This window comes from Telmatherina bonti (assembly GCF_933228915.1).
Source record: "Telmatherina bonti genome assembly, chromosome: 6".
Classification (NCBI taxonomy): Eukaryota; Metazoa; Chordata; class Actinopteri; order Atheriniformes; family Telmatherinidae; genus Telmatherina; species Telmatherina bonti.
Genome location: NC_136624.1, coordinates 40,985,514 through 40,998,396, shown reverse-complemented (window position 1 = coordinate 40,998,396; position 12,883 = coordinate 40,985,514). Strand labels below are relative to the sequence as shown.

Below are 12,883 nucleotides of genomic sequence, written 5' to 3'. Positions count from 1 at the left end.
TTTCTTACCTTTTTGCCTCCAGTGATCGCCACCTTCAGCAGCTTGCGATGACAGAACTTGGCGTATGTGCTGACAGGAAGGCCTGGAAGAAAACCACACCCTGGTTATACCTCCTCAAACACCCCCTTAAGCATCAGTCATCACTGAACACACACAGTGATAAATGACTTAAATTCTTTCCCATGCAGAGGACCAGCAGTGTTTTCATTTCCCACAGATGTCAGATGGGAGGCAGGCGCTGGAAAGTTGACATGTTGTGGTTGCGGCACACGGGATTAGAGCCCAGCAGCTCCAGCGTCAGGCTGAGGGAAGATTTAAAGCTGCAGACAGGCTCCAACGTTCAGGTGATTCTCCTGAAAGGCCTCGGGAGCGCAGAAGCAGCTTCCTGTTCCCCGCTGGGAGCAGCCACTGCAACGCCAAGCGCCATCTTAGAAGAGGGCCCCCAAAGGACGTCCAGAGACGCGAGAAGAATCTGTTCCGTCGCCAGAAATACACCGCATTCCTCGCACTGAAAGAAAAGCGCCAACAGTGGCTTCCTTCCTTCACTGCTGAGGAACTTGGGCCAAACGACGGTGTTGTCGGGTCTATTCCTGTTCCCAGAATGTCTCGGGGATTTGGAGTCAAGAGGAGAAACTTAAACACTTTCTAGTACGCTCCCTGCAGAGAAAGTGTTCAGATTTATGGCAAACAGGTGACTGCATACAAGCTACTGCTGATGTGAGCCAGTCTGACTAGAATTATATCCAATGGCAACGTCGGCTTTTTCTCTGTTCCACTTTTCTTCCCAAAGCTGGACACTTAGTGGAGACAAACATGAGCGCCTAAATCGGTGAGACGTCGGTTTGAGTACTCTTGCTGGTCGATATCTGCTTCCCTTCTAAAGCCAAGAAAACAGAACAACCTGGGAGAAACATGAGCTCATTAGGAGCTGGGTGCACGGCAGCAGGCTGAGAATGGCACAACACCTGTCTGGAGCTGCAGCTAAACTTAACAACACAGAGCTATTAATGGACCATGTGAAACAGAGCGCTTTCAGCCAACACCACAACCAGACCTGGCCGACTGCAATAAGTTCCCGCTGCTGCATGTTGTTCAGGTCAAACACATGGTAGAAGGACGTGTTTGCAGCTCCTCTGTCCAACCAGGCAACACGCATCAACAACCTTCACACCAGGGTCAAAGAGATCAGCTTTTCTGATTCACCATAGAGCTTCATTTTCTCTGGCAGACACGCAAGGCGACCGTGTCCGGACAACGGCGGCGTCAACTCCGCCGTTGTCTTTGCCACCAACACACTCTTTTACACTCATCTCTATACTTACATACTCAACGACTGCATCACTGCTTTCACATACTCTAGAAGACAACCTTGGGCCTGAATACAGGTAGGCAGTTAGCAGAAGGCTATCAGCTAGGCTTACAGCTACCGTTACCGAGCGTGAGATTTCTTCATCGGGCCCGAAGGCAGCGTTGGGAAACATTCTGGTTTTATATCAAAACTGTGAAATTCAGAAGTTACCCAGAAAAACACTCAGAGCGCAAACCTGCGCCAAGGCCTTTAAAAAGTTCCTGGATCCAAACGGTGATCCGGATCAGCACCAAAATTAAACTAGTTCTTCCTTTTCACATTTCCAACAAGTCCTGAAAATGTCATGAAAATCCGTCCAGAACTTTTATAGTTATCTTGAACACAAACGGATAAAGCGGTAAAAACATCACTTCCTTGGTGGAGGTAATTATGCTACCATGTGAAACTCTCTTTGTGAAGCTTCAATATCATATTTATCCATAAAAACCTCATAGGAGTAAAATTTATCTTTAGTAGATTATTCACTGTGTTATCATTATTTATAAACCAGGTATGTAGAAAAGGGTTTTGTTTGTGTGGAATATGTACGCGTTGTTCCACAGAAAACAGTTAGGCGTCCCTACAGGCGTCCCTACGGGCGTCTCTACGGGCGTCTCTACGGGCGTCCCTACGGGCGTCTCTACGGGCGTCCCTACGGGCGTCTCTACGGGCGTCTCTACGGGCGTCCCTACGGGCGTCCCTACGGGCGTCCCTACGGGCGTCCCTACGGGCGTCTCTACGGGCGTCCCTACGGGCGTCCCTACGGGCGTCTCTACGGGCGTCCCTACGGGCGTCTCTACGGGCGTCCCTACGGGCGTCTCTACGGGCGTCCCTACGGGCGTCTCTACGGGGGTCCCTACGGGCGTCTCTACGGGCGTCCCTACGGGCGTCTCTACGGGGGTCCCTACGGGCGTCTCTACGGGCGTCCCTACGGGCGTCTCTACGGGGGTCCCTACGGGCGTCCCTACGGGCGTCTCTACGGGGGTCCCTACGGGCGTCCCTACGGGCGTCTCTACGGGCGTCCCTACGGGCGTCTCTACGGGGGTCCCTACGGGCGTCTCTACGGGCGTCCCTACGGGCGTCCCTACGGGGGTCCCTACGGGCGTCCCTACGGGCGTCTCTACGGGCGTCCCTACGGGCGTCTCTACGGGCGTCCCTACGGGCGTCCCTACGGGCGTCTCTACGGGCGTCCCTACGGGCGTCCCTACGGGCGTCCCTACGGGGGTCTCTACGGGCGTCCCTACGGGCGTCTCTACGGGCGTCCCTACGGGCGTCCCTACGGGCGTCCCTACGGGCGTCCCTACGGGCGTCTCTACGGGCGTCCCTACGGGCGTCCCTACGGGGGTCTCTACGGGCGTCTCTACGGGCGTCCCTACGGGCGTCCCTACGGGCGTCTCTACGGGCGTCCCTACGGGCGTCTCTACGGGGGTCCCTACGGGCGTCCCTACGGGCGTCTCTACGGGCGTCCCTACGGGCGTCCCTACGGGCGTCCCTACGGGGGTCCCTACGGGCGTCCCTACGGGCGTCTCTACGGGCGTCCCTACGGGCGTCTCTACGGGCGTCCCTACGGGCGTCCCTACGGGCGTCTCTACGGGCGTCCCTACGGGCGTCCCTACGGGCGTCCCTACGGGGGTCTCTACGGGCGTCCCTACGGGCGTCTCTACGGGCGTCCCTACGGGCGTCCCTACGGGCGTCCCTACGGGCGTCTCTACGGGCGTCCCTACGGGCGTCTCTACGGGCGTCTCTACGGGCGTCTCTACGGGCGTCTCTACGGGCGTCCCTACGGGCGTCCCTACGGGCGTCTCTACGGGCGTCTCTACGGGCGTCCCTACGGGGGTCCCTACGGGCGTCCCTACGGGCGTCTCTACGGGCGTCCCTACGGGCGTCCCTACGGGGGTCCCTACGGGCGTCTCTACGGGCGTCCCTACGGGCGTCTCTACGGGCGTCCCTACGGGCGTCCCTACGGGGGTCCCTACGGGCGTCTCTACGGGCGTCTCTACGGGCGTCCCTACGGGCGTCCCTACGGGCGTCTCTACGGGCGTCTCTACGGGCGTCTCTACGGGCGTCCCTACGGGCGTCTCTACGGGCGTCCCTACGGGCGTCCCTACGGGCGTCCCTACGGGCGTCCCTACGGGCGTCTCTACGGGCGTCTCTACGGGCGTCCCTACGGGCGTCCCTACGGGCGTCCCTACGGGCGTCCCTACGGGCGTCTCTACGGGCGTCCCTACGGGCGTCCCTACGGGCGTCTCTACGGGCGTCTCTACGGGCGTCTCTACGGGCGTCCCTACGGGGGTCCCTACGGGGGTCCCTACGGGCGTCTCTACGGGCGTCCCTACGGGCGTCCCTACGGGCGTCCCTACGGGCGTCCCTACGGGCGTCTCTACGGGCGTCCCTACGGGCGTCCCTACGGGCGTCCCTACGGGCGTCTCTACGGGCGTCCCTACGGGCGTCCCTACGGGCGTCCCTACGGGCGTCCCTACGGGCGTCTCTACGGGCGTCCCTACGGGCGTCTCTACGGGCGTCCCTACGGGCGTCCCTACGGGCGTCCCTACGGGGGACAACAACAGGGTGAGACAGCTTTGATTCCTCCGAGCTGCTGAGGAGGTTTTCCCTCGTGAGTGCTGACCACCGGCTTCCTCACTGCTAACATCATCATCATCGCTGGCCAGATGAAGGCACGTGCTGATAAATGGCTGCTCTGTTAACGGCGGCTAGCGTGATCCACAGAGCGCTTCATTGTGTCTGAGCAGAACCATCTGACATCCCCATCCTACGTTGTCCCTGCTAGACTCTGAGCAAACACATCGTCATGTTCTCCTCTGCAGCTGAAGTTTCCATCCCCTCGCTGTGGGAGCAACGTGCTCCACTCCTAACGCTTTGGACAGCACTCACAGGTGGTGGAGAGAGTAGAAAAACATCTGGGACTCCCTTCCTGATCTGCTCCAAGCGCTGCCGGCAGATTATCTGTTTGGGGTAATTCTGAAACGAGAAAAAACATCTACCTTCTTCCTCATCTGTGTTCTGTTTTCGCTTCTTTCTAGACTTTGAATTCTTCTTCAGTTTCAGCTCCTGCTGCTCCAGGATGAACTGCGTCACTGAAAACACATCAGACAACAAAAGGTCAAATTTCTGCTGGTCAAACGAGACCAGTGGTCACTTGTTCATCTGTTATTGACCACATCATGCAACGGATTTCCACAGGAAGAGCGCCAACACAAGCACACAGTTTGAGACGAGAGGGAGGTGCAGAAGGAAGAAAGGTGACCCACCCTGCAGCTCAGTCTCAGACTCACATTTCTTGTCGCTGGTGGTTTCTGTATGTCTCTGGATGTAGCCCTCCAAGTAGCAGCGAAACTTGGGAGAGGGGGCGAAGAAGGCCAAACTGACAGCCATCAACTCCCAACCTGCCGCCAAGCTTCTGGGGCTGGCGTTGCCGGTGGTCTGCCTCACCAGCTGCACGTACAGCTCGTCCCGCAGCCCCGGCATGTCCCAGCACTTAGTCACAATGAGCAGGGCGCAGTGGCGGCGGTCGAGCCGTGAAGGTCGGTCTCCCATGTAGGCCTGCACCAGCTTGAACATCTCGCAGGCCTCCTTTCTGACGGCGCGGTTGCTGGTGACCAGCATGGGCTTTTTGATGGATCCGCGGTTCCAGGACAGCATGTTGGCGATGGACACGCGGCGCCGAAACAGACCTTGCGTGTGCATGTTGAGGTGTTTGCTGGCCCAGTCCTCCATGCCCATGTCAGGAGGGGGGGGCTGGCGTAGAGTGGCATAGGAGAGCTGGTAGGCAGATCCTCCTCCTCTTCCTCCTGCCCCGTTGGCTCCCTCTCTGCTGTCATGGCCGGCAGGGCGATGAGGCCCCAGCGAGGCAGTTCGTCCATCCAACATACCTTTCTTCCTGCTCTCCAGCTGGGCCTGAAGCTCCAAGGTTCCCGTCTGCAGGAGGACAAAGAGGGGGACGTGAAACAGACAAAGACGGAGGACAGCGTTAGAGGACACAGAAGACAGCTGCAGAAAACCAGAGCAGGGTTTTGCCTTTCATTCCCCAAAGCCATAAAACAACAAATCACACAAATTCACCTGAACGTTCTCCTGAGGAGTCAGCGGACATATAGCCGGTACATAACGGACTCAGAGCAGGCACATAGCGGCACGTACAGCAGGTCATAGACATATACAGGTAGATGCCGCTGCCTATACGAGCTGACGTTTCATCGCGCCGCCATCTTGGATGGGTCTCCATGCGCCTCCAATGCATTTATTTGTAAGGTGTAGGTCCAACCACAATAATAACTTCACCAATTTTTTCCTGATATCTCACAGTTTGGTTTGTTACAAAGAGCAGAGATATTGTTATGATACAGATCACTGTAAAATCAACATGCTTTTATGCTAAAATATTTTTAGAATACTATTTAACTAAGACATATATGGTAGCTGCAATATAAATAAATGTAGAAATGAATTTGATATTAACATATTTGTTTATTGATGAATTTGGATTTATCTATTTTTATCTGGTCAAATAAATTATTAATCAAACTTGTGAAATGTAATTCCACACGATCTGCTTTCAATATTTCGCCGGTTATTGCAGCTGTATGCTGAACAAAATACGGGAATAGTTGCTGCTTTCTCTTGACTACGGTTAACTCTTTTATTTACATTTATGAATTTATCAATATAGAGATACAGTTGTACAAAGTCTGAACATAAAGTATTGTATGGATACATATGCAATAATATATACGTGTTGTTCCACAGAAAACAGTTATGTGGGGAAAGTGCGTTGACTTTGCAGTAAGACTCTAAAGCAGAGACCCATCCAATGTGGTGGAGACCCATCCAATATGGTGGAGACCCATCCAATATGGTGGAGACCCATCCAATGTGGTGGAGACCCATCCAATATGGTGGAGACCCATCCAATGTGGTGGAGACCCATCCAATGTGGTGGAGACCCATCCAATGTGGTGGAGACCCATCCAATATGGTGGAGACCCATCCAATGTGGTGGAGACCCATCCAATGTGGTGGAGACCCATCCAATGTGGTGGAGACCCATCCAATGTGGTGGAGACCCATCCAATGTGGTGGAGACCCATCCAATATGGTGGTGACCCATCCAATATGGTGGTGACCCATCCAATATGGTGGAGACCCATCCAATGTGGCGGTTCACTCTCCAGCGCTCAATGAGGCGTCTATGTATTCATGATGTCTGTGGGGCATAAAGGCACATAGAGGACCTGCCTGGACCGAACCCATCCCTCCCCTCAGTCTCCCCCAAGCCCATGCCAGCCTCCCCCCCCGCAATAACCAGAACAGGGCTCCACAGAAAAGCTGCTTGTGATCCTTGCAGTGAAGTTTCTGTGTTGCAAGGAGCTCCCGACCCCCCCCAACAGAGAAAGCAGCACCATGATGTGCAAACAGCCAGAAACAACAAAGCCGTGTTTTATTGCTGGAACAAAAAATGTGCTGATGCGTGTTCCTAATGAGCCTCTGGGTGACATGGGGCCATGGCTGCCAGACAAATGGGATTTAAGATTGCGTTTCCCGATCCGGGTGGAGTCAGAGCTTATGGTTGAATGTGGAATTATCTTTCGGTCTTGAGACGAGTATCAGATCCGCTTCCTGACAGATCGCTTTCAGATGCAGCACGACTGTAGATTCTGAAACGTCTCAACTAAAAGAAGAGCCAGAATTAAAGAACGGTCTTCATAAAACAGGTTATAGAGCTTCAGGGCCATGCAGTGTGGCAGCCCTGACAACATTCCAGTACAGATTTAGAGGCCTGCTCTGCACTTCTAGCTGTTTCCTAATACTCCACAGTGGTATCGGTAAGCCTCGGTACCAGCCTGACTCCCTTCTGCTTCTTATAAACTCTGCCAAACTGGGCCATATGGGCCGCAGTGGTTTTCCTTCCTGACTGAGGGAAGCCATGTCCTGAGTCCCTCTGGTCTGGCATGGACCCTGCTGCCCCAGCGCAGAGCTGGCATATGAGAAGACGGTGCCTGCCGTGCAGGGCAGATGGATGGTGGTAAGAGGATGACAGCTCCTGCTGGGACTGCAGCCATTCCAGTTAGCGATGCTCCGCCTGATCCACGTCTAATGTCGGGAACATTCAACTCCTTTCATACGCAACATTAATGAAGATCCATCTGTCGTAACGGCATGCAGTCGTTTTTACACCAATGTGACAGAAATCCTGATAAAATACTGAAAATGTTTGCAATCCCCACCAGTCAGAGGTGTTAGTGTTCATCATTACGGAGGCTGAGAATCCACTAACACAGGTTCCCAGCCAGTTTCATTAGCCTCTCTCCATGGAGATGCCTTCTGGCTGAGCCTGCTCCTCTTCTCCCATAAAGGTTTTTCTAATAATATGGTGTGTTGCATTTCCCAGACATGTTTTATTAATGAAACATCCCAGTTTAGCACTGATGGAAGCGATTCTGTGGCATCATCCAGTTTCAAAAGGATGAACAGAAATGCTTTCCCTTTTCAGAATAACAACATTTTTAATCAGAAATTAAACGAATAAATGATCCAAAATGCAATTTCATTGTCCTCTTCAACCTTGCTGTTTTTATGCCAACTAAAAGCAAAACTAAAAAACACAATGCTGTTTTGTTTTCAATGTTGGAAATCCCAAGCGGCGCAGGAGAGCGACGTCATGTCCGTGTCGCTTCCGACAGCACTTCCCATCCTGTGCGCTAGAGGGCGCTGTGCATGTCTGCATTGATGCAAGATCCTGCGCTGCTGCTGCGCTTTCAGAACAGAATATAAACCGCTTGGAACATGATAAATACATCTCCCATGACAGTTTATAAAACAAATGTTGGCAGCCACACTGAAGTGAAAAACGCAGCATGAAAACGCACTGCTACTAATGCAATTTCATTTTTCTTGTGACTCTTTAATCCGGTGCCTGTTTAGAAGGTTTTTCATGGAAAACATCATTTTCATGACGTTAGATGACGAGCAGTCTTGAAGAAGAAAATAAAAATGCAGTTTGGATCATTATTCAATGAAAAATCTTTTCTGATCATCTGGATTTTGGTCCAAAGTCGCTTCCATGAGCGCTGCTGCAGCTTTGCCAGCTCTCTGACCCGACTGAACCACACAGGACCAGAACTGAGCTCAAACACTACCTGGGATGGATTAATGAGGTTATATGTTTAATAACACTGCTGTAAGGCAAATTCTCATATATTTCCCACTTTCTTCACTTTGGGATCTGGTTTAGAAAGTTTTTCCATGTGGACAAAATGTCCAAATGATACCGTGATCGGATACGCCTCAGCCTTTTCTCTTCCCACTGAGCAGCGACCCCCCTCGGGGTGGAAACCTCTGGGGGTTGTTCTGATGCAAGAGGAGATCAGACATAACAGATCTGCGTGCTTCGAGAAGTCCGGCATCATGCGCAGCTTTGGCAGAAATCCTGCACATTGCTGCCTTCCTGCATTGTTGACAAACAACCATATCAGTAGAGCTGATTGGATTTAGCCTTTTATAAACTAAATCTAATTTGACCAAATAAAAAAAGACGGCAACGTTTACATCGAGTTTTTCCAGTTTGGAATTCAAAATTAAAGTATTCTCCCTTGCGTTTCCATGGCAGCAGTAATTCCGAATATATGTTTACGTGGAAAACACGTTTATTCGCCTGGACTGTCGATCGGGGGGGTTGGGAAGGCTTCTGATTGGACAGGCAGATGTGATGGACCGACCGGAAACAAACTCTGCATCCCGCTTCTCGTCTTTTTGGCTACAACATAGAAAACATGGAAAAATGTTGGAAAGCCACATAAAAACCATTGATGCTGCTTCACCGTTTCCAGCAGCTGAGGAGGAGACGGAGGCAGGCGACCGCGTCACGAGGTAACGGCAGGATGACCAGAATCACGTTTACGAGACGGAGGAATTCATCAGTTGGGATTTAAAACAGGAATAAACCAGCCCTGAAGTCTGTGATTTTCATTCGGTGGGTGTTTACGTGGTGATTTTTCATCTCTTTAAGGAAGATGAACTTTTATTAGGAGTTAAAACTCTCCTGTAAACGTGGCCAATCGGTCCGCTGTGACTCCGACGACCAGACATGCTTTATTTCAGGACGACAGCAATTCTTACCTGCTCAGGCAGATCTGAAAACAAGGATCCAAGATCAGACAACTGGTTGCTATGGTTACTATGAGGTTACCTGGGAAGGGGGTCCTGGAGTCTCTGGAGATGACAGGCTGGCCTGGCTAGTCATGCTCATCTCCAAGGTGTCCACCTTTTCATAGGTCCTTTTCTGCCTTCCAGGCATCTCCGGAGCGGTTGGGGCAGGGTTGCCATAGTTACCCGACCCCTTTAAAGACCGGGAAGCAGCAGGGATGTCCTCTCGGGATGGGCACCTTCCAGCAGACGCCCCCCCCCCCCCCTCCATACCACCTGAGTGAGTCTGCGGGGGATCGTGTCCGAGGGACGACAATCCTCTCCCCCAGTTCCTGCTCCAGCCCCGCTCTCACCTCCCTCATGGTGTTGGAGCGACTCACCACCTCCCTCATCTCTGCCATGAGCCTCTCATTTAGGGCGCACAGCTCGCCGCTGCTGCCCACCGACCCCGGCCTGCCTCCTGGGCCCCCACCGGCTCCTACCCTCCTCCTGCTCTTTCGTCTCAGACTCGGGGAGGGGCCGGTGGAGTAACCGGAGTCTTGATAGTTTGCCGCGGCCTGCGGGGTGGATGAAGCGAAGTCCTGGGAGGCCTGGCTGCTCTGTCTACTGTGTCGTGCATCCATGGCTCGCTGTACTGTGGCTTCGAGGACCCGCCAGTTTTGTTTTTTGTCGAGGGAACTTGGGCCTTGAGGCGTTTGCTCCCTGTCCCTCAGCTGGCCTCGAGCCTGTTGCGAGGAGTGGGTTTGGGCCTGGGGATGAGGCTGTGGTTGGGTCAGGACAGACTCCTGTCTGGAGGAAGGCGAAGGGGCACGTGTGGGCACTGGAGAGCTGGACTGGAGTCCCTGTTTAGGGTCCACGTTGACCATGTGTTTGATGCACTCCAGACCAGCTGGGCTGTAGTCAGACGCAGAAGGATTCCTCCTGTGTCTGGACACGGAGTGAGAAGAACCAGGATGCTGAAGGTGTCTGGGCTTCTGGAGACTGTGAGAGGGTGTCAAACAAGACAGAGGTTGTCCATGGTGAAGGTGTGCCCCCTCTACTTCCATGTCTGTGGGGGGTTCATCATAGATAGGACAGTCTGAAACTGGCTCATCATATATGGGGACAGTGCAGCCATACTGTGGGGAGACGGGTCGGGGAGTGCTGGTCTGAGACCTGCGAAGAACAGGACTGGGATGGCTACTGTCTGATGTGGCCAGACAAAAGCTGCCGTTGCTGGCTTTTTGCATGTGCTGGGCCTGACACGTGTCCCCGGCCATCTTTCCACAAGGGGCTGTTTTATATCCCTGGTTGGAGCTCAGATGTCCCGCTTGGGCCTTGTTGCAGGGGGGGTGCAGGGTAAAAGTGTTGGCTTTGCCATGTGCACTGTGCTGGAGGTGCTGCTGCAACGCTGGGTTCGGCTGGTTGCGGCTCATGCTGTTCACCTTCACCAACATGGCTGCCTTAGAGCCCGGTGCTGGCTGCCATCTTTGAGAAGAATCCCTAAAAACAAAAGCAGAATTAGACCCAACTTCAGTCAAAGCCAAAAAGCAGAATTAGACCCAACTTCAGTCAAAGCCAAAAAGCAGAATTAGACCCAACTTCAGTCAAAGCCAAAAAGCAGAATTAGACCCAACTTCAGTCAAAGCCAAAAAGCAGAATTAGACCCAACTTCAGTCAAAGCCAAAAAGCAGAATTAGACCCAACTTCAGTCAAAGCCAAAAAGCAGAATTAGACCCAACTTCAGTCAAAGCCAAAAAGCAGAATTAGACCCAACTTCAGTCAAAGCCAAAAAGCAGAAACATAATCGAACAGCTAAAGTCAACTACGTCCATTCCAGATTGCGTCGTCTGTTGGCAGCAAACTGTAGTAGCTCTGACTTGCTATGTTGACTTTTTTTTAAAGTACAAAGTCTTCTCACATTAATATTATCTCAAATTAGGTCTGTTTTTCTTAAGATTTCATGCCGGTTCGGAGGGTGTGCTGCAAGGAGGATTTTTCTGCATATTTTCGTTCTTTCACGGCTTGTTATGATGAGTCCCCATGGCAACGAAAGACTTGTTTACAATCAGGATCAACTGATTAAACTAACAAAAGCTAACAAATTAAAGCTGATTAAAGCTAACAAAATGGACGAGCTGGAGATGCTAACAAGGTGTCAGAAAGAATACAGAGAGTGCAGTATTATGTGCTTCACCGAGACATGGCTGCATGAACACATCCCTGACTGTAATGTGTCTGTACCGGGCTTTAAAACGGTCCGTGCAGACCGCAGTAGACAACACAGCGGAAAGCTAAAGGGTGGTGGAATTGCAGTGCTGGTTAACCAGCGTTGGTGTCATCCTGGACATGTTACTGTCAAGGAGAAGATATGCACAAGGGACATGGAACTGTTAGCTGTGAGCTTCCGTCCATATTATTTACCCAGAGAGTTTACCTGTGTTATTCTGGTAGCGGTTTATATAATACCTGGTACCGCACCAGACACAGCCTGTGACGTCATCAGCTCCGTCGTTGCTCGGCTACAAACACAGCATCCAAACTCATTCATGGCGATCTCCGGAGACTTCAACAACGTCTCCCTCTCTGCAACTCTACCAACATTCCAGCAGTTTGTCAGCTGCTCCACCAGAGAAAATAAGATGTTGGACTTATTTTATGCAAATATGAATAATGGATCCAGTTGTTCTGCCCTGCCTCCTTTAGGAAGATCTGACCATAATCTGGTTCTTCTCACCTCCACCTACAAGCCCATCGTTCAGCAGCAACCAGTCATCACAAAGACTATCAAAATCTGGTCTGCTGAAGCTGAAGATGCTCTTAGAGGAGGCTTTGAGGCTACAGACTGGAACGTCCTCTGTGAACCTCATGGAGACGACATCAACGCCATGACTGAGTGTGTGACAGATTACATAAACTTCTGTGTGGACAGCATCGTCCCAACAAGAACAGTGAGGTGCTTCCCCAATAACAAACCCTGGATCACCAGTGACCTGAAAAAGCTGCTGAACATCAAAAAGAAAGCCTTCAGGGATGGAGACAGGGAGTTATTGAGGGCAACACAAAAACAACTTAAAACACAAACTAAGAAGTGCAAGGAGGACTACAGGAAGAAGTTAGAAAGTCAGCTCCAGCAGAATAACCTGAGGGATGTGTGGTCTGGAATGAAGAAGATCACCGGCTTCAAGTTAAAGGGGGACCAGCCTGATGGAGGTCTGGACAGAGCTAATGAGCTGAACATATTCTTCAACAGGTTCAGTTCACCCCCTACCTCCAGCCCAACAGACCACACACCCTCCATAAGCCCACTGCTTTCCTGTCACGCCTCCAATCTGTCACCCTGCAGCTCAGTCATGGACCAGAACACAGCTTCATCTCCCTCCACATCAGGACATC

At 52.1% G+C, this 12,883-nt stretch overlaps 1 protein-coding gene across 1 annotated transcript in view; it reads right to left on the bottom strand.

Moving 5' to 3' along the window:
- LOC306757622 (rho GTPase-activating protein 39-like) overlaps positions 1–12,883 on the bottom strand; it is a 38,469-nt gene that overhangs the window by 9,697 nt on the left and 15,889 nt on the right. Inside the window, 5 exon segments of the mRNA XM_079242731.1 lie at positions 9–82; positions 4,351–4,443; positions 4,618–5,284; positions 9,552–9,762; positions 9,764–10,990. Of these exon segments, the coding sequence (XP_079098857.1) occupies positions 9–82; positions 4,351–4,443; positions 4,618–5,284; positions 9,552–9,762; positions 9,764–10,990 (2,272 nt within the window).